Raw genomic sequence first — 22,145 nt, 5'->3', positions numbered from 1 at the left:
GGGAGCAGCGGGAGGTTTAGTTATACAGACACAAACCGGATACTTCACCATCACAGCTTTGAGCCAAATAGGTCACCTCTCTCTTCAGCAAAGTCCAGCTTGTTGATCAGCTGGGGGTCGTCAGCACAGACCACCAGGTCGTACTTCTCTTCTGCACATAAATCCCCTGTTTAGTTTTCATGTCATCTATATTTATCGTTTCAGATTCTAAATAAGCATTTGCTGATTTTATCCAGAGCGAATTACAGTGAATTTCCAAAAGCCCCTTGGGATAGTTTCCTATCCTAAGTGTTGGGTCAAAACCTGTTGCACCCACCTGACAGAAGCCAGTCTGGGGGGCCGTCCTCTTGATCCCAGCCCTGGGCGTCAGCCAGCAGGGGCCAGAAGAGGGCGGGCCAGGGGTCCCTGTGGCCCCACAGCAGCAGACTCATCACCAGCTGGTCACAGGACGACTCCGCCTGGTGTGGGCGGGCCCCCAGCGCCCGAAACAAGGCCCCCTCCAGCTTCTCGGCCAGGGGGATGCCGGTCCACGGCGGGGGGTCCGAGGCGCTGATCTCAGAGTGTGTGAACAGTGGGGCTCTCGGGTCCTGGGGCTCAGGGTCTAGGTCCCCCGTCTGACACAGGAGCCTCCACTTTCCCAGCAGCTCTGTCCGCAGTGCGGGGCCGAAGGGGCCCAGGTAGCAGACTATGGCCGCCATGAGGAGAGCGTCTCCTGGGAGGGTCTGGCTGTTGGATTGCACCTCCTGGGGAGAGATGGAGCAGGGAGGATGGTACATTCACTAAAACCAAGACGGAAACGGACTTGGACTTCATTTGATCCGAGGGTTACAGAATATAAGAGATGGGTTACAGAGGTTGGCCGATGAAAGTGTGGAACACTGATTTCCACACTTTTAAAAACACTTTAAAAGACACATCTCCATGTGTGTATGTTTTTTCCAATCGTATGTTATTATATTTTTTTCTGTCTTTATATTGAACTTCTTGTGTTTCATTACCGTTAAATTTGCTCTCTTAAGCACTGTCTCAATATTTGCTATAGAAAAAAGAATTGAATTTTTGGTATCACATTTTCACAATCTGTTATGAATCCTCCATCTATTGATCTATGGTATGTATATACCATAAAAACACACACAACTCACCTGGGCCTCAGTCGTCCAATCAGCGAGATGGCTCGCCGTCATCGCCACGGTGACCGCCAGCCGCCTCTCCTGCTCCACGGCCGCCGCCAGCCTGGCGTTCTCCTCCCCCAGGTCTGAGCGAACGGCCGTCAGCTGACTAGTAAACTCCACGATACGCTGGCCGCCTTTCTCCTCTCGCTTCCTGTCCTGGCCCAGGCGCCGGCGCGCCTGATTGGCCAGCTCCGACAGGTGGCGCCGGCGGGCCTCCAGCGGGACGGCCCGGCGCCGGGCGAGGGCGGCGCTGTACACGGCCCGGGACCAGCGGCACAGAGACTCACAGGCCCGGCTCACCTCCCTCGCCGCCACGGGCAGGAAGTAGGGGGCGGCGACCATCTCCCCCAGTTGCCGAAGCTGGCTGTCACTCAGACTGCTGCGGTCGAAGAACTCCAACTCCTGGGGGATTGGACCAATCAGGAGAAGCTGATGTTATCTTGAATGATCTCTTCATGCATTATCCTTTGGTTGTTATAAACAGCTTATGGATAATGAGCTAATTTGAGGAAGCTAGATATATGTTAAAGTATGCATTTGTGTAAAACCTTAAGGAAGTGAGAATTATTGTAGTATTGCTGTCCAATTGATCTATTCATTCATATATTATTATTATTTACATTTACATTTAGGGCATTTAGCAGGCGCTTTTATCCAAATCGAATTACAATAAGTGCATTTGTTACAATAAGTACATTTTTATACAATTGTATTATGATTATCCTTATTCACATATATAAACTACAGAACCTATATATATGCTTCACATCTCGACAGATTGAATGTGTGGTACCTGTAGTAGCTGTATTAAGTGTGACTGTGCAGAGTGCTTGATTTGTTAATTAAACAATTAGCAGACGCTTTTATCCAAAGCATACTTAGGCGCACACTTAGTCATTCATGAGACGGCAGCGGTGAGAACTCTAGCTCTGGAAGGCTTACAGGGAGACTGGTTAGTGAGGCTAAAACCCAGAACCTTCCAGCTAGATTATCTATCCACTTTATTGGCTCTGTCTATGGTAAATGGTAAATTGACTGCATTTATATAGCGGTTTTATCCAAAGTGCTTTACAATATTGCCTGACGTTCACCCATTCATGCACACATTCACACACCGACAGCGGAGTCAACCATGGAAGGCGACAGCCAGCTCGTCGGGAGTTAGGGTTAGGTGCCTTGCTCAGGGACACCTCGACATACGAGGAGCCGGGAATCGAACTAGCAACCTTGCAGTTGCCAGCCAACCCTCTTGAGCTACTGCCGCTCCTGCCTGCCGCCTATGTCTTTTTACGATGACTGCGACCGACTACAGCTACGTTCATCCCTCTGTCTGTGTGCTTCCTTCAGCGCTGGTGGCTGTAGTGGCGGTGAAACCCGACCCGCATCCTCCCGTCTCCACACCTCATAGAAGTCGTGCTGTCCCAGGAGCTGCCTGGCGCTGTCCCAGCTGCAAGGCCGGTTGAACAGCAGACACAGGGCGTCCAGCACCCTCACCACGCCCTGCGGGGGGTCCCTGTAGCTCCGCACCTCCTCCAGGTCCCCCACCCTGAGGCACTGCAGGGCATCCAGGCCGGAGAGCAGCAGGGGACGCTCCTGGTGGTGGGGATGACGGTAATGGGAGACGAATGAATGGATTAAAAGAGAGGTGGACGCGCAAAGGTGAGCATTTTTTTTTTGGTTTCTATTTTGAACAAAGATGTTGGCAATCTGGGATCCCGCTAGATTGGGTAGCCCCGCCCATTCTGCCAGCGAATTGAGTTCGTCCTGCAGAAGGGTTTGGAGAAGTGAAATACATTTCTTTCTGCTTCCGATACGTTTTTGCGGGAGCCAATCACCAAGCTGTTTTTTCCCCCTGGCGCACTATTGGCTGGTTTAACACAGGGAAGCGACGGCAAGCAGCCAATTGCGTACAGAGTCATTTGAACTAGGCCCAGTGATCACGCCTCTTGTGCTGAAGAAAATGACAGCAGCTTCCCCAGACCAACGTGCAATCTACGATTGAGCTTGGTCTGGCAAAAGACAGGCTAGGATCCCGCAGCCCTGTTCATAGTTCACATTGAAGTGGGGATTTATTATTAATTATTTTTTTGTTTATTTCTGTAGTGACCTGAGTTGATTTGAAACCTTCACAGACACTTGTTACAGTTACCATTCCCTACAGTTAAGCTCGTCTGCTGTCATATTTATGATTATTAATTGTTGGTAATTTTTTAAAAGTTTGATTTGTGAGACTGGCTACTTAGTTAAGTCTTACATCGATACTTAGTGATGCTGGTGGGTATTTTCTTTATGAGAGAGCAGATGTGAATTTTACTGAAGACATTATAGTGGACATGTTTAATTTTCTTTGTTAATTATTTGCAGATTTCTTTTTGTTTGGGGACCTTCTCAGAAGTCTGTGTGTATGTTCTGTGATATACAGTCAAATTTAACTCCATTGAATTACAAATATTCCATGATTATGAATTTGAACAGACCATATGGTCACCGATAAGGAACGTGTGATTGATCCTTGTTTTCTTCCTCTTGGTGATGTGATTGGTTAGTAGGTGGGTGAATGGGATTGGTCGCTGTACCTCCTCTACATGGGTGTCTATCTGCTCCTGGAGGAGGCGTCTCTGCTCCTCCAGCTGGTGCAGGTTTTGCTCCTCCACCACACACCTCCGCCTCTTCTCCTCACATAGCACCTCCTCCGCCTCAATCTCCCTGAGGAGTTCCTGCTCTCGCTGGGGAGCACGGACACAGACACGGGGAGTTAAGAGTTTATCCTTTGTTTTGTTATAGTTTGTTTAAGTTTGGTGGTATAGATCAAAACTAAGATGGAGATTAATATTAGCAACTTGAAAGAGGGCAGAGTAGCCATTAGCTTCAATTTTTTTTTACTCCTACAAATATATATTTTTAAGTGGTACTTTGTGCATAGTGGGAGTAAGCAACGTAATATATGTCCTAGAGTCAAGAGTCAGGGCACCCATTTCTGAATGTATACACGGAGGTGATGGCTGTTGATTACATCCGATAAGCAATACCTGCTGTAGTTTCCCAACTTCCTCCTTCAGTCTTTCCACTTCCTGTTTGTGCTGCAGAGCGATGTTGTTCAGGTCCTCCAGGCGGGCCAGAGCTCTTCCCACTCTGAATAGTTTGGGAAGAGCATGTAAGAACAGTATGAAACCCGCCTGGGGGGAAAATATAAGACTGAGCTCATGAACTAACTCTAGCACATTCACATTGACGTGGAAACCGAAATGTTGATGAATGTGCACTGCACCTAGTAAATTAATAAATAAATACATAAACAATCCATACTTGGGGGACACAAATCTATGTTCCATCAACCCTCATTAAATATGTACAGCCAATGGCAAGAATCATTGTTAGGGCTCGCCCTGTGATTCGTTTACAATCAATACAGCAGGTGCAATGACTTGGCCGTCACTGCTGCCTTTATAAATAAAGAAAGTACTATCTTGCCAAAAAGGGGCGTTTAAATTGATGTTCCTCACTCACCTTTCGGCTCGCCTGAGTCCTTGGTTGCGGAGCAGGTCCCCGAGGTAGAAGAAGTGTGCGATGAACTCCAAGTAGGTTCCCGGGCTGAAGGGATGGGTTCCTAGGGAGACGGCTGCGTAGCGACACGCGGCCAGGTGGATCGATGCCATGGCCGACGACAGACTGGCTGCTAGAGCTGCTTCATGAGGACACAGGGGACACACTTATACGCACAGAAATACTTCCACCAATCAATTTTAGATTAATAATATAAATTCTCCAATAATAATCTAAATGGCAGCACTGGCCAGTTAAATAGGTAAGGGTAAGGGGCCACTAATGGTTAAATGTCTGCCCAGTGCCGAATATACATGCAGCACTTTGAATGCCAAGTACCAATGCACTAAGGTGCTATATTATGCTTTGTATTTTACACAGCGCAACACTAAGCCCAATAACAACACAACCTGGATGGAGACGGAAATACACCAGGCGTGAACGTACTCTCTGCGTCCAGACGGGAGAGAAGAGGAGTGTTGGTGAGATGGTGGGCAGCGGTCTCCACCAGGGCCTGTCGAGTCCAGGACTGGTAGAGCTCCACACAGCAGCCCAGGCTGAGGGCCCGGCCCAGCCCAGCCTGGGGGTACAGAGAGGTCACACACTCAAACCTATTGCATGTAGTTCAGAGTTCTCCCCAAAAAATGCAAAAGTGAAGCGGAAATTCAAATATTTTTTCATTTTTTTATTTTGCTATTCATTTCTTGAAAGGTTAAATTGGAGATATTGTGTTTTTAGTTTGAATTTAAACTTTAAACTGCACAGTTATGTATGCTGGCATACATAACTGCTCCCCCCCCCCCCCCCCCCCCCCCCCCCCCCTCCTCCCGACTGTTTGCATGAGTGGGTAGAAGGGTGTTCACGACCATGTAAAAAGGTCCCTGGGAGAATCTTGCAGCCTATTGGACAACTGCTCGGGCTTAAATATAGAGACCTAAATAATTTATTGTGTGCCTGTAAAAGGAAAACATAATCACATTGGTGTTTGAAGCGTTTTCTGCAGGTGGGTCGGGTCTGTCTGGGCAGAGTGGCATCAACAGGAAAACGTGCAAGTTCCTCTGAAAGTTCCTGAAAAACCTGCAATAAAACCCAATGAACAGCAATGTTTTATCAGCTCATCCCCCCGAAGCATCTTAAATTCAACTTAATCATCAGAAACTATAACTCGTGAATCTATGAAAACATTCTTAGGTCATTCAGAAAAGTGACTGAAAAACTGGTTGATATTTCCCTTCCAGGTGCTTCCAGGTGCTACATTATGTAAAAGGCATTGCATGGAAGTTATAGTTGAATCTGTCTCTTACTCCTGGATAATCTGTCCACGTATGTGTCTTCTAAGTGGCTCCTTGGCAGCAGAGACTCTGGGGACGAGGTTGGCCCACTCCCGGCCAGAGTACAGCCCTTCCCCTGTGCCGTGGCTCATCAGCCCCAGCACCCGGTCTCTCAGGGTCTGACTGACGTCTTGGTGGACCAGCATCACCACATCCCTGCCTCCCCCTCCTCCTCCTCCTCCTCCTACGTGCCTCCCTGCCTGCTTCAAGATCTGGTCCAGCGTCTCCTCGTTACCGCTGTGAACCTCTATCATCGGACAGCCGGCGATGCGGGCGGCCAGGCGCACGTTGGTCCTGCGCCCAGTTGCCCTGGCCGCGGCCAGCAGGACCCCGTGGCCCCCGGGGACCAGCAGGGCCCTGAGGATGTGCAGCAGCTGCAGCGCCCTCTGCTGGTGGATGAAGTGACTGGAGGCGATGCCCCCTCCGCTCGCTCCGGCGCGGCCCAGCGTCGCCTCTCTGAGCGTTGCAGATAACCGTCGAGTCAGTTCGTCTAGCGGTTGCCGCTGGTAGGAGAGCTGGAGTCTGGGGTCATCTCCTTGGGCCGTGGAGCGAGTCGTTATGGAGAGACCGGGGCCGTAGGTTATCTGATCCATAGAGTCCACCAGTTGCTGGATGTATTGTGCTGGAAGAAGAGATGGGACTGCCCTTGACTTGTCAGAGTCATTGCTTTCAGGTTGAGCGGATTGTTCTGTTGCGATATGAGCCCCGTTACTTTCTGATTGACATAGTGGTTTTGGCTCTTTTGGTGGAGAAGGCGTTAAGAGTCTACCTTTTTCTATGTTCAAATCTTTTGAAAGGGATTTTTCAGCTTCTTCTGCCTCTTCATTTTGATTTAGTTTTCTCCCTTCATAACACAAGTTGTCCTTCAACAAACTATCTTGCGTATTGTTATTGGAAATGATGCTGACCTCTTGGTTTGCTAAGTCAGAGCCACTCGGAGTGTCTAGAGTTTGTGGGGTTGGCAAAGAAACCACAGCCACCAACGGTGCAGGCAAGGCTTCACTCTTTTCTTCACCAGTGCCTTGAATACCCACACTCTGATTGGCTGTCTCAAAGGTTCCTGTTGTTCCAGGGCTGAGTGGTATCCCAATGAGGAAAGCACCAACGTTAGATGTTTCCTCTGACTCAAGCGCATGGTTATCTCCGATGTCTCCACAGGTGAAAAAGGTCTCAGATGCCCTGGAGATCAGCGACAGCAGCAGCTGGCTCTCCTCCTCACAACCCAGCCGGTCGCCGAAGGTACGCAGACACTCGTGCCCCCAGAGATGGGTTATATCGAGAAGGGTGGCGAGGGACTTCGACGGGACACGAGGACACCAGGTCTGCCCGGTTTGGGAGACAACAAGCTTGTGTGTCTGACTCTGCGATTGGCGGCAAAGAGTCATTCCCCGGAAGATCTTTTGCAGGTCTCGATGGGAGAACATGAAATGAGGCCTTTGCTCTGTGAGGGGGAAGTGTTCACACACGGTATGGTACAGTTCTTTGGTAGCGGAGATGATGCAGCGTGCCATATCAACAAAGCTGGGCACATGGGGCACATCTTTGAGCCAGAGCCTCAGCATAGGAACGTGGATTGAAAACAGGACGTCGACCGAGAGCGCGGGGAGGACGAAATTGGAGAACAGGCGCCGGAGACGGGCACTGAGTCCGAGACCCCCCCTGGAAGAGGAGAGGCAGGTGGCCAGGTAGTTGACGGATCCCGACGCAAACAATTTAATATGAGTGCCGTCGGGCGTCAGGGCTCCTCCTGTGGACATACTCAGTCGCAACGTCTCCAAAGCCATGGACGCTTTTCCTAAGGCACCTAAGAGCAGGAACAGCCATTGTTAACTATTTACAAATAACATAATTGAATGGTTTCTCTTGTAACAAATAAAGATTGGAGAATACTTAAGGATAAATAATTAATCTACACAGGGCTGAAATTTTTTGTCGGATATGATTGGCACATCATCCTTTGAACTCGATTATATTCATATGTCTCACTCACCATTTGGGGCAAAATGCAGGTCATCCACAAACAGAACCATTCCAGACTGCTTGGTCCTTACTGGCCCCCCTGTACGTTTGGACGTCCCCTGGCAGCCCATGTTATGCAGAGCTTGTCGGACATCCCGGTGGCTCAGGAGCGAACTGGATGGCAGGCTGATGTGGGCTCTGTTTGCACTCAAAAGAGCTCTGCACAGAGAGGTTCTCCCGGATACAGCCTCTCCCACCAACAGCACCGGCTGGCGGGCCTCCAGCATGCAGTGGAGCAGATATGCATGTTTCTGGTGCTGAGCATATAAACATACAAATCAGCATACATGAACGACAAGATGGAATGATTTGGGACTAAAAGAAAATGACATATGTTTCAGAAAAAAAGGTTGTGAAATAATTTGGATGTGCAATTTAGTCGTTTACCAGATGAGTCAACTTATTAAACGTAAACATTTGCAACAAACCTCGAGAATAGTTGGAAAAGGCAACTGAGCGATGAGGCATCGTGGGCCGTTGATACTGTTGACGACCTCACTGACGGTCCTCTCAGTCGGGCTGAAAAAGTGCTCAAAGATGATCTCTTCACCTGGAACCTTAATGCTATACCTGCTGTTGAAGAGCACCTGGCGAGCCAGCTGGTCAAACCGTGGCCAGTGGCTAGCATGGACACAAAGCATATTCACAAAGTCTGAATCACAGACATTCATGCCATCATTTATCCCTTTTAGGTTATAGGTTCCTTACCGAGGATGCAGATGTGCACCAAATCCCCAGATGTAGGCCACTAGAAAGATGTTTCTGGTTTGAAGATCCAGATGCCTGCGGTTGTTGAGATCATCTGTGCCTTGTGAGTAAGCTCCTTGAAGTATGCCTGTAAGGGATGTATCCCCTTGTTAGAGAATTGGAGTTTTATCATTAATAATATCATAGTTTTGAATGAAAGTTTTACCATACCATAACTGGCCTGGGGCTTTGCTGAATCTTTGAAATGCGGTCCAACTCCCGATACCTCAAGCAGGGCCCGTAGAATCCTGATGAATGACATGACTTCTCCGAGTCCATTCACAGGGTTAGAAGAGCTGATATCTCCTTCACTATACATTGCAGAGGTCAGATTGTGTTGCTCAAGTGATTGGAGCGTCTTGCTGAAAAGGTCTTCTGCCAGACGATTCCACATGGCTATGGTCCCTTGATCCAGTGAGCCCTCTCGAATAAGAGCATCCAGTTCAGCCTTCCACACTGACTTCCACAAATCAGTGCCCGTGAAATACATGACACTGCACCGTGTCACCGCAGATGGGGAAGCATCACTTAGATCCATTACCTCTGCCAGGAGCTTCAACGCTGAATGGCCTGGTGAAAGCCTTTCACCCGAAGGCAGGCACAGTGCACGGTCCTCAGGGCTGGAAATGCTGCTGAAGTAATCTAACCAGCCAGGCTGCCCTAGGGGCTCCCCATCCATCACCACCCACTTCACCACCTGGCTGTTATCATTGGCCCTCTTGTGCTGGGGGTACATACTGCTGCGTTGCCCTGATTGTCTGAGCACTTTGGTGAAAGCTCCGTCAAGCCACCCTCTCTCTTCGCAGAGGCAACCAAAGATCTCTTGGTGACACATGGCATTGGGAAACAAGACCATGGTTTCCACAGTGCTCCACATCGAAGCAGAGTTTCTGTAAGCTGTTTTAAAGGGATTTCCATCTGTTTGGCCTGCTTCATTAGGAAGATCTCCTGACCTGGTAGCCAGTCTGCGAAGTGACCCTGCAAGAACCTGGTAACAGGTTGTCTTACCACAGCCCGCAGGCCCGAGGAGCAGTGCCGCTTTTGAGGATTTTAAGGCCTCGTGGAGGGTGAGAACATTATGAATAATTTGTGGATTGGGGAAAAGCCCAGTCCTAGTAATCTCTTCAGTTATTGCACTTTTAAGTCGATTCTGCTCTTTCTCCTCAATATGTTGCAGGGGGAAAATAAATGAGCGTGCCGTTGGAAAAGTTTCTTCACAAATTCTACGGAGCTCAGGGGCCTTCCCACACTCTTCAAGAGCTGGTAATAAAACAGTGTAAATTGCATTGACAGCAGCTTTCTCCTCTATCACCCCCCGTACAATGGTTCTGACTTGACTGATGCCCTTAGAGCTAATATTTCGTTGATTTGGAGACACTTCACCGGTTGTATTGTGAGGGACAATCTGAAGCTTGCAATATGTAGCTAATGATGTCCCCTCAAATGAAACGTGTTCTTTACAGAAACTCTGTTTAGCGGATACTGCAATGAGATTTTGCAAGACCAAAAGCCAGCTGCTCTGGACATATTTGGGAAGACAACCTGAATCTTTGGCAAGGTCAAATAGAGTCATCAGGCGTCGACTCAAACTAACGGCTTCTGAAAAACCACTGGAGAGCAGCAGCACCTCTGTGATGGTTCTATAATCTGGGTGAGTCAAGGCTACTGACCGGATGGCTTTCCGCAGATCTTCTGTAATATCACATGCGTATTCTTTGGATGAAATGACAACGCATCCATAATTGAGCCTGGCCAAAATGCTCTGTCCAGCAAACGACATGGGGCGATTTGGCTCAACGTTCGGCATCTGTGCTAGGTTTTTCAGGTATCCGGAGAAGAATTGGTGAATGTCTGCTAGGTGCTGTCCCAGTAACGCCTGTACCCCAGGTCCCAGCAGGTTCACGGAGCACAGCACAAGGTACGCTCCACTCTTGAGGGCCCCACTGAGCGCTTGCTGGATGCCACAAGGCCTAGTGCCTGAACTACACTGCCAGGTCACCACCTGACGCCCTAGCGCCCGTCCTAGCTGTGTCACAGTGGTTCTCTTTCCACATGTCGAATGCCCGCTTACCAACCCGCACCTGTAGCTAGATAGAGCGAGGAGAATCCCCAAGACGGCTCTGTCGGTAGAAGGAGTGTGGACCATCGTCCAGTGCTCCGGGCCAAAGTACTCGTAACCATACATTAGCGTGGAGCCCAACACGTCCACATAACAGATTGGAACATCACTGCTGATTGGGTGACCGTTTGAGTTGTTTGGACTGTGGTTGGCTGAGTTAATATGATACTTCATCATGCTTTGCCACTCAAAAGATGCCTCCAGCTCACACTTAACATTGATAAATCTGGAAAGCCTCTGGGCATGATTCATGCTGAACTGCACCAAATCCTGCAGTAACAACATTACGCGGTGAGAAAGCGGAGATCTATCAGAGATACCCACAGCTCCTTCCCTTATGGCACTACACAGGTGTTGGAGTCTGGAAGAATTGCGTTGTTGCATTGACCTGAACCTATCTGGAGCTGGGATCTGAGAGGCATTTAGAACTTCAATGCACCACGCAGATTCTTCAGCCACGAGCAGACACTGAAGTGGGTAGTGGCACAGCAAGTCCAGCATAAGACAAACATCTCTTTCCTCATCTTGGTCAAGCTTTGATTCTGGTTTTGCTGTTTCCACCTGGAATCGTGCAGCAGCACATTGTTCAGTCAACTTCATCAAGGTGTGTTGCAATTCTTGCTCCAGTGCGCAAAGCCAAACCACTGGATCCATGTGAAGCTCCACAGGATGGAGGAATCTAACGTGTTCTACAAGGCTGCCAAACACCCCCAGCACCTTCATCTGCAGTGAGGAGACATCAGTGGACTGACCAACGCTCAGATCAGCACTATCGTTAGCTACTTCATGGTCCAGCTCAAGCCGCTGTACGCCTTGAAAGCATTTGCCTACAATGGTGAGTAAAATAACAGGAGCGGACTGTGATGAGAACAGCTTCATCACCTCCCTGTCACTCAGGAAGCAGAGCCTGGGGAACTCTCCCCGAGGCCTGTTGAGGACGTCCCGCAACCCGGTTGAAATAGCCTCCATGATGGTCAGCCCATCAAGGAGCTTCTTGCGGAGGTCACTACCGTCGATTTGGGGAGAAACACCCTTTTTGGGACGCAGGATGTTGAGCACATGATAGTCACTTAAGATGGAGAAGATAATCTCCTTGAACGTCTCATCCACCGTTCTGAACTTTTCCAGCTGTAAGGAAAGGAAGAGGAAAGGAAACAGAAATGTATTTGCTGAATCATGGCTAGATACTTGGATAATAAATTATTGTTTGGTGAAGACTCAAAGTACCAGTAACTGTGTGCCGACAGAGGCTTCATTCAGCATCTTTGTGAGGAAGGCCCACGTTTCCTGGTACCTCTCAATCATTTCAAGCCGCTCCCCTTTAATAATGTAACACATAAAATCAACACACTCTGGCCAATAATAAATACACTTAACCAAATTTTTCTTTAATATTGTATCCATTATTTTATGCATACAGCGCTATGTTCGGTATGTAAGCCTTCTCCCTACCTAGATCCTGCAGTAGCCGGACCCAGTTCTCCACCTCAGGCCTGAAGTCAGAGCAGTAGGGGGACCACAGAATGGAGAACAGAGCCATAACACTGTCCTCTGCGTCGGCCCGGAGAGCCTCCAGTCCTGATGAACACAACATTACAAATTGCTCTCTTTGAGGAGCATAACTTGGTCTCCATCGGTGTGCCTCTAGCTATTTACTATCTTGAGTGCGCAGACATGTTATTAAATTGCAAAACACTTTTCATATTTAGCTTTCCCCCGGCTACAATTGAAGAGATATCCAGTTCAGAAAATAATTGCGGTGAGACAATGTTATTACTTGTGCTGTTCTTCAACATAGAAATGAAAAACTAAGGCGGACATAGCAAACAATTTCTGATCTATTTCAACCATCTCTAAAATGAGTAGAACATTCAATAATTTAAACTAAAATGAATACTTTATTATATGTAAATGAATGAAATGAAATGGTAATGAATCGCTGAAGGCATCTATAAATAATTCAAGTTGGAGATAAGAATAAAGCAGGTAACAGGTAAGACACATCCATTCTATATCTGTGTCTTCACTTAGTTATAGAGAATCAAATCTGTTCCCATCCAGAGTATTAAAACCAACAAGTTTAAAGTGTAATTACTGAGACAATGTTTCTTGATATGTCTTTAACATTGATCCAAGCTTAGTCTTACCAATGATGATGAGCATAGCATCACTAGATGGTTGCGTGGCAGTCGTTAACCTTGAACCAGTCTCAGCTTGTAGCCGTTTTGTATTGATGGTTTCATGGCCGTTCTGTATGACGTCCTGTTGCCATATAAGGATGGTGCAGGATGGTAATATTTGGAACATTTTGGCTTCCCAGCCACACTGAATTTTCCGGAATTCCTCCTCCATACACCACTGCATGTGTCCCTCTCTGGATATCTGATTGGGTAAAAGAGGAGGAAGGCTTTTCTTTAGTGACTACTTTCCGTCATTAACATCTTTCAACAGTATCAATGCTGTTAATGGTACTGTTGCACCAAATGTTGGATACCTTGTTAATTATTTCCAGGTGTACTCCAAGTGGCATAGACATCAACTCAGTCACAGTCAGCTGCTTCGCTGGGGTGTACAGAAGACCCATCCCTGTATATAAGAAATGTTCTTTAATTATTATAATACATAGTTATCAACATGGGCTAACATCCTCTAACCATTCAAATACGATACCTTTAAAAATGTTCTCGAGGTGTTTCTCTTTGAGTCTGGGGCTGCACATCTTTTCCAAGACTGGGAGATGTGTGCTGAACTGCTGCAAGGTTCTCAGGATCTCCTGAAGCACTGCATTATGGGTAGGAAGAGTCAGCCCCACTGATGAGGCCCGCTGCTTCCACCATCCGACTTTTTCCTTGGCTACAGCCACCTCAAACTGTCCAAGAATCACACAGAGGGTTACTGGCTCGACCCCTGGAGGGACTGAAGGAAGTGTGTGAATGTAAGGCCCTCACCTTGGTGAAGGCCGAACGTCCCCACTCTTGGGTCGTGGCTTGACAGTCAGCCAGGAGCTCCCAAAGGTCTCTCAGAGTCTCCAAGTTCTGAGTGTCTGTTGTCATGACTTTCAAATCCAGTGGATATCCTGAGAATATAAGACCAACACTTTATCCAATAGGTTTCTTATTATCGATCTAATAACACAAAGTCTGTCTCATAATATGTTCGACTAAATTAAAGAATTTGGCCGGTTTGCCCTGAGCCAGGGTTAATTGTTAATTAAGATGTAAATAAGCCATGGTTATTAGCTTAAATTCTGTGTTGACACGCCACTGCGCATGCTGACGGATTTAAAAACGGAGGTGCATTAGAATTGAGGGGGTATAATTTTACTGATTGGAACGCAGCCTAACCATTCACTTCGGAATTAAAGATTAATGTATGTAGAGCGAGACTCTCAACTGAATACAAATGGGAATTTTCCGCCGCTGAGCCAGTCCTTTGAGTGGGTTGAAGCAATGATAAATCCACAGTCACAATACAGAATTGACCACCGTGCTCATGGCCGGAACATTTAATAGTCAAGAGTTCAAACTGCTTACCTCTCAGTCTCAGTCAATGAGCATTCGCAGTTGCGTACAGAATTGAAACTACTTGATTTGTTCATCCATGCTCACTTTTTGAGAAAGCTACCTAGCATCTCGACTTAGACAATGTCAACAATTCACCTTGGGCCTTAACAACCAGACAAACTAACCCTAACCCTAACCCAGATACATTTTTATTAAGATTTCCTTAAGATTTCTTGACGTAAAATTGTCTGGCTGCCAATTTGAACAAAAATCTACATTTGTTCATCTTTTTTTTATTTAGACAAATCCAAATCCAAGTGAAGACGTTTAGGCCAGATGGTCGTTTGCTTCTTCACCTCTCAGGTCCTCGCTGATGCCCGACAGCACCTTGATCTTCCTGCCAAAGGCGTGCACCTGCTTGCACAGGAACCTCAGCTCAGCGCACATCTCCCGCGTGCCTGCGCCAGGGTCCAGTAAGACCCCAGAGGGGGGGCTGGTGGCGACGGCGGCGGAGACGGTACGCGAGAGCTCGCCGACCAGCGCTGTGAAGGATAGCTCCAGAGCTTCACACATGGAGGGCATGTTCTGGTTGACCTTCTGCTCCGCTGCCTTCACCAGTTGAACGTAGCTCTTCCACAAGCTCAGTATCTGGAATAAAGCACAGTGAGTAGGAGAACCAGCTACAGGTCGGCCGGAAACCCAGCTTTAAATAAAAGTATTTTGATTGCTCTACCTTGTTTTACTCTTATTTTTTTTTTATTTTTGCCTTAACATGTGACTGCTGTTCTGTAGTTATAAACTTGCCTCTTCTGGCCTTTCAAGAATACCAACAGTGTGTGGCTACCAATCAAATTAATCTAGGAATGTACAGGGGATGTAACCCAGAACTTAGGTCACTGGTGAACACAACACACATTGCCCTGACCTACCTGTTCCTCTAGTGCCACCTCCTGCTCACTCATCTTCCTGTAGTTGGTGGTAATGGTGCCCCGAAGTGACTGTAGGTACTCTACCCGTCGCAGCATGACAGGAGAGGTGTTCTCACGCTTCACCTGCCAGGTGTGGAATCAGGTCAGGGTTGTTAAGGTACAGCCCCTAATCAGGTACAGTCGCCAAGGGCATCACGGGACCACACCATACAGCACACCCTTACGCCTAATGACCCGTCTCAAGAGCCCCTATTCAGATAGAGTCTCCAAGAGCATCACAGGATAACCTTAACAACCCCTAAGGCCTAAGACCCATCTCAAGGGGTAAAGAACTCCCCGACCCGGAGGGGATAAGGAAAACACAAGAAGCTAGTATTACAGGAACGGCTAGGAGAGCAACAGGTGCAAAGCGGGCAGACATATTATTGTCGTGAAAACTATATTCATATTTAAACAAAAATAAAATAAGAAATATAGTGGCATAGAGCTGTTACATCTCATATGCATTGTTTGGTTTACATTTTGTATTAAATAGAAACTTTATTTCACTGGGATTCTTGTTTCTGTTTTTAAGGAGGTTTCCTTCCCATCTGACTAGAATCCTGAAAATATGAGTATGTGTGTGTGGTGTTTGGTGATTCAATTGTAATAAACCTTGACATCAAAGGTAAAGTTTGGAACATGCTTACCATGGTTGCATATAGTGTGAGGCAGCGCAGGTCACGAGGGTCCTCCATGAGTCCAGAGATGGTGCGCCTGAGCCGGGACACCAGCTGCTCAGAGTTCAACCTCAGTTCCTCCACCAGCTGGGAGAGAACCATTTCCTCCATCACACCCAGCTGCACCCCTGGATGGAGGAGGCGAGGGGGAAACGTTGACCTACCCAGGGAATCGAACCCCTAACCATGGCAGTGTCCTTACCATATTGTACCAGTTGTACTACACAGGGAACCCAACCCCTAACCCTGGCAGTGTTCCAAACATAATGTACCACGTGGGCTACACAGGGAATCCCAACCCTGGCAGTGTTAATGTTATTCTCTATCAGCTGAGCCACACAGATCTTATAAAAGAAAGCTCATAGTTTCCAATGATACAGACAAATTCCACACCGTAACACGCACAAGTGTGATGGCTCATTAAGGAGGTGACAGGTGCATTCTGGGAATTTGCCAATGTCAATGGTGTCACATGAGATGAGATGAGGCGTACTTTATCTGTGAATGATGCACTTTTGGGAATGTGTACCCACCCAGCTCCTCGAGGATGACGCTGGCGTCGACATCAAACAGCCGGTGGGCGGTGGGGAAGGACCGAGGTGCGCAACGGACCCGGTCACTCCAGCGGCGCATCTCTCCGACCAGCTCCTCGTAGGCCGAGACGGCCCTGCCCCTCAAGGCCTCCAGAGAGGAGCTTGCTCCCCATTGGGTGGTGAAGGAACGCATGTCCGTCAACCAAGCATACTCGCCACAGAGCTGCTGAACCTCTGCCTGGGCTTCCTGTCACATGACCAAAGACCACGACTCAGGATCCATCATCGCCTTTAAAGGATACAGGTATGCCTACTGATCTATGAGAATCTATTCTTTTTGCCCTTCTAAGACCATCGTCTCAATAGCCAATTCACATTTCCATAGCTTGCTAGAGGTTGAAAGCACTGGTGGTTTACAGAGTGGTTTTAATCGAGTACTGAACTTGTACTCAATGTGCTGTTGATTCATACAGTATATCATAGTGGCAGGCATTAGCATCTGTTCATTGCATCGCTGATGTCCCATCGAGATTTGCTCTTTAATCTTATCGTATTGCTTATCTTATCATTTTTTATATATGCATCTGTAACCTAAAGCAATTGTTTTACTGCATTCCCGTGTGCTTTTCTGAAAAAAACATGTTCATAATACCATTTATTCTTAAAATAAATGGTATCCCATGAATCACATTGAGAACAATAATGGTATGTGTAAATAATAAATAATAAAGCCTGAATCCTCTTGCGGTATTAAAGGATTCTTCAGCGGCAGGCAGACTGCCTCACTACCGGCAACATTCCATCAGTAACCATGACGACGCCCGTCATGTCAAGGATCGCAAAGAAATCCCGAACAAAATGCCCTGATACAATTATTAATCTCCCGAATCATCACAGAAAAAAGGGACCACCCTTGCCTGCATAATCCCAGCACATTGACTTTGCACCTCCTTTGAGACTTCGCTGGTACCCAGCTGCAACTCCAGACATCTTCGTGACAGGGGAAGGCAGCAGCCTCTCAGCCTGCGACCATGCACTGCTAAAGGGCTCGGCCAGGGAAGGAACGCACTGGAGGCTAGCCCCTCTCTGGATGTCCAGTCAAAGGTTCGCCCCTCTCTTGGTGTCCCCTCTCTGGATCTCCCCTCTCTGGATCTCCCCTCTCTGGATCTCTCCTCTCTTGGTGTGTTCTCTCTGGATCTCTCCTCATGATTTATGTCTTCATACTGGCTCTGGATAACTGGGGATGACACAAAAATAAAGATAAAAATGGGATGCACATAAGAAAAAGAAAAACAACGTATAACACATATTATGGTCAGTGGACGTAAATGGATGGGTCTTGGAGTTTTTCATTAAAATGGCTCAAGAGTGTTCAGGCGAACACTTATGTTTAAAACAAGGGCTTTGAGTCATCAATATGAAGAGAAATACCTTCAGGAGCCAGGCGGAGGTCCTGTTTCTCAGAAGTAGAGTCTGTGATCTCTAGGAAGAGACCACAGCTATCACACACCTGCCAGAGGAAAGGAAGACACCTGCTGAGTTGTGGAAGGTGGATGACTAACTCCCAGCTCTGATAATCCTATCTGCTGAAGCCATTTCTGTATTGGTGTCAAAACCTGCCAACTTCTACTTTCATTCAAGAGACGATTGATCATTGTTCAGCCAAATCATCATTGTTAATCTGTTTTTTTCCCCCAGTCCCACAGTGACCCTGGACTTTGGTGAGAGGGCGAGTCTTTTACCTGGAGGATTGTATTGGAGAGTCCCAGTAGGGCCTTTTGCACCACGTCCTGGAAGAGGGGCAGGGCGGGCTCCACGGCCAGCATCCCCTGTGGGCTGAACACCAGCCGGGCTCGGAAAAGACAGCCCTGTTTGGCCTCCCCCCGCTGACAAAAGACAGCAGAACTACTAGAAAGAACTTCATGAATAGATTTACATTTATTGCTGAATAAGGGTGTAGCAGTTCTATGAAATGCATATTTTTCTCTTCTTTTTTTTCATCCTTCTAGTTTTCTTTTCAACCAGTGGCACACTGTGATCACACCACAATTGTGGGTGAGGATGCGGGGAGCAATTACAACATGACCATGATACCAAACTCTCCAACCAAAAACCCTCAACCATCACACACAACGCGCCCTTCCCCCCACCTTGATGACACTTCTGAGGAAGGAGGTGACCTCTCGCTGTCTGAGCGAGCACAGTCCCTGTACCGTCATCTGATTGGCCAGGGACACCACGCGACCAAGCGCTTGAGACGTGCGCCCCGCCCGCCTAAGCTCCGCCTCCAGGCCTCGCCGCTGAGCGAGGTGCAGGTGCCGGGGTTGGTGGCGTTCCGTGGGCTCGTTGGCGGTACAATGGACACGCAGCTGTAGATCCTGGAGGGCCTGGTAGCACTCCTGATGCAGCTGGGGAGAGAGCGAGGGAGGTGAGCGGCTGACAATACCATGCAGGAAACCTTGGGCTTCACTCAATAGGGAGACAAGATGCCACAGCATACGCACTGTACATATCCCAAGTTAAAGATGTATACAAATCCTCCATAGTCATCCACATTCAAAGAAAAACATTCACTAAGTCACGTTTTGTCATATGACATTGGAAATCCCAAACGATCTTTAAAACTCGTAAAAGATTTAAGTTAGAGTACAATACAACAGCACACTAAAATAGAGGAATAAAATCAAGAAAATTAAAAAACATCTGTCTGGAGAACAAACAGGACAGTAGGGGAAAAACAGGCACACACGTTTGTACGTACGGATGTACTAGTGTACAAAAGTTATAAGTAAGTGACTCACGATATTATCCACATCATCATCCAACATCAGCATCATCAAACATCAGCAGCATCATCCACATCTACAGCATGGCTTCAAGGCCCTGGATCCGGCGTTGCCATGGTTACAAATCTCCTCCATTCCCCACATCCCCTCATAAAAAACTACCAACATGCCAGTGCCCTGCTATAAAAGCTACAAGAGCAGCTACAAAGGGTGACGAGTGAAAATATTACAACAATTTCCCAGCCTCCATTACGAGCCTGATGCTGTGCCAGTGCCGCCGTGTTTCTGTTACCGCCGTCATGATGGTTGAGCGTCTCTGCTGCAGCGTCTCCAGCGTCCTCACACTCTGATTGTCGTTGAAGGCCAGCGCATCTTGGTACTCCTGCAACGTGTAGCTCCTCGTACTCAAGCACGGCAGCCAGCGGAGCTCAGCCAGCTCCTCGTTCACACTGCAGTAGGGTTAATATTATTATTGCACACCCCGTTGGAGACATTAGGTTCTCTCAGACTGCTTCCCACCTCGGTGTGCATAAAGGGAGCCCTAATAAGGATGTAAGAGTGTGGATGACTATTCAAGCAGAAAGCCAAGCAAGCATTTTGAATTGATGGCACAATTCAACTTTTAAAGCCTGGTGAGTTATTTGCTGGCTTACTTACTTTCATGACATATAATTTATTTAAAAATAGATATTTCAAAGGGGGTAGATAAAAGCATTCCTCCATAGACAGCCCAACATTCAGCACACCCCAGGGCAGACATCTGTTCTGCAATGAGGATGATTTCACAAGAATTGAAGATGTTCACCCAGCGAGGAGGACCAGAGCGTGTCTGAACTGAGGCGCGGCGATGAGCAGCATGTCCTGCAGAGTGTCACATTTACGCTGGAAAACCATGCGACTGACATTTTCTCGCCACCTGGGACAAAGACAAAAGGAAATCAACTTGTCAGTGTCCACAAGTTAAAACGGACCGTCACTCACGCTCCCCTGCCTGTCACTCACAAACCACTGCTTGTCACTCACACACCCCTGCCTGTCAATCACTGCCTGCCGCTGAGACTGGGACTGGGTGAGACTGGGTGCATGTGTAAGATATTAAGTGTTTATGCCACATCTTTATGCCACATAATGCCTGCAATGGAAATCATAAGTAATGCATGCACATGTAATACACTTAATGCATGCATAATAAATGCATACAGATGTGGATGATGAGGGGTAAGGCAGGCATTTGTATGTGCACATGTATGAAGCAAAAGACATACTCATGTACGATATCTCAGAAAATGACCACGTAAGATACATGTGTGTGTACGATATGTAAGTCAATACATACTTGTGCATGATATGTAAGTCAATACATACTTGTGTATGTAATGTAACTCAACACATGTGGGTGTGTGACATGTAACTCAATACATGCGGGCGTATAATGTGCAACTCAATACATGCGGGTGTATAATATGTTACTCAATACATGCGTGTGTATATGTAACTCAATACATGCGTGTGGTCGCAGTGAGTCACCAGTTGAAGGCTTGGTGCAGCACATAGTCCCTGAAGAAGGGGATGGTTCTGAGGGCCCCCCACAGCTGGGCCTCCCGGCGCCAGTCCTCCAGGGAGACCAGGGCCTCGGGGCCCCGCTGGGTCACCTGGAGCACGGCGCTGGACGAGAACACATAGTGGTGGGGACCAGCCCTGCTGGGATGCACCGATTCCAGGTCGTAGGGCCTGGGAGGAGGTCAGGGTACAGAGTGCATGTGAAGCAGGCATTGGAGAAGAAGTGGCTCCAGATCAATTATGATGCGATCACGAGGAACATTGCTAAGGAGAATTGTTTCAAATGCAGTAAAGTCCCTGATACAGACTGAATAATAATTAGCATCACTGGATGGTCCCTGGCCAATAGTTGAGCCTTGGCTCAGTCAGAAGATGCTTCTTTCCTATTCTGAGAAGTGGATGCACGAAGGCTGTCGAGTACCTTGACAGCAACAGATTGGAACCCGACGAGTGTTCATTTTCGAGATTAAGTGCAATTTGTTTCGATGCATAATGAGGATATTATTATAGACCCATAATTAGACAAACCAATGACAGCATATGAAGATCTGAGAGGAACAATCGTTACCATAATCTAATTTAGCAAGTCAGCATGACTGAAATCTTGCTTGACACATGGTTCGAGGGATCTGAGGGACTAGAAGAGCGCCATTAGTAGAGGAATGATTAGTGCTCACGTCAGTACCGGTATTCATCACGGCGGCTCTCCTTCAGGTAATAAAACTCAAGTGCTCCTCCCCGGCGCCTCCTCTTCTTAGCCAGCGCCTCCACCACCTGTGTGCCTGTGAGAGGAGCTCTGCTCCCCTTTGTGTCCTTCAGGCCTGTGGTGCCTCCCCCAGCAACAGCCGGAGCATCCCTGGCCTCATTAGGATCTGGAAGACTTGGATGGAGTAGAGGGGTGATAATCATTTCAAATACAACTCGTTGGAATATTCCAGCGGGGGCAGAACCGGTAGATGAAACTGTGCTACCAAGGTTGTGGGTGAACATCACCACCAAGACATTATACTGGCTGAGAAAAGGGAATCTGTCTAAATATCTACCCATGATCGTTACTTTTTTTTTCAGCAGTGAAAATGAACTCACATTTAAAGTTTCAAAAGATCTTCAGCCATCTGGAATATATTTTCATTTTGATTTCTAATCGAGTATTGACTGTGACAGTGCTTGAACCGAGTCCG

General features: G+C 47.6%; 2 protein-coding genes across 2 annotated transcripts in view; both read right to left on the bottom strand.

Annotated features, from left to right (window-relative positions):
- Positions 1-22,145, bottom strand: part of LOC307071342 (extracellular serine/threonine protein kinase FAM20C-like) — a gene marked incomplete at both ends in the record, with an annotated part of 38,881 nt that overhangs the window by 8,207 nt on the left and 8,529 nt on the right.
- Positions 1-22,145, bottom strand: part of dnhd1 (dynein heavy chain domain 1) — a gene marked incomplete at both ends in the record, with an annotated part of 29,527 nt that overhangs the window by 6,729 nt on the left and 653 nt on the right. Inside the window, 32 exon segments of the mRNA XM_079730618.1 lie at positions 77-151; positions 317-743; positions 1,146-1,577; positions 2,577-2,768; positions 3,752-3,901; positions 4,205-4,307; positions 4,683-4,860; positions 5,166-5,298; positions 5,696-5,795; positions 6,023-7,844; positions 8,040-8,325; positions 8,497-8,689; positions 8,777-8,903; positions 8,987-12,062; positions 12,162-12,253; positions 12,387-12,512; positions 13,082-13,316; positions 13,429-13,520; positions 13,605-13,803; positions 13,883-14,010; positions 14,794-15,085; positions 15,367-15,489; positions 16,056-16,213; positions 16,619-16,865; positions 17,536-17,855; positions 18,050-18,128; positions 18,361-18,504; positions 18,769-19,026; positions 19,697-19,853; positions 20,210-20,320; positions 20,932-21,135; positions 21,650-21,844. Coding sequence (XP_079586744.1) covers positions 77-151; positions 317-743; positions 1,146-1,577; positions 2,577-2,768; positions 3,752-3,901; positions 4,205-4,307; positions 4,683-4,860; positions 5,166-5,298; positions 5,696-5,795; positions 6,023-7,844; positions 8,040-8,325; positions 8,497-8,689; positions 8,777-8,903; positions 8,987-12,062; positions 12,162-12,253; positions 12,387-12,512; positions 13,082-13,316; positions 13,429-13,520; positions 13,605-13,803; positions 13,883-14,010; positions 14,794-15,085; positions 15,367-15,489; positions 16,056-16,213; positions 16,619-16,865; positions 17,536-17,855; positions 18,050-18,128; positions 18,361-18,504; positions 18,769-19,026; positions 19,697-19,853; positions 20,210-20,320; positions 20,932-21,135; positions 21,650-21,844 — 10,454 coding nt within the window.

Source organism: Pollachius pollachius (assembly GCF_949987615.1).
Source record: "Pollachius pollachius genome assembly, chromosome: 2".
NCBI classification, from domain to species: domain Eukaryota; kingdom Metazoa; phylum Chordata; class Actinopteri; order Gadiformes; family Gadidae; genus Pollachius; species Pollachius pollachius.
This window is presented reverse-complemented; position numbering and strand designations above follow the sequence as displayed.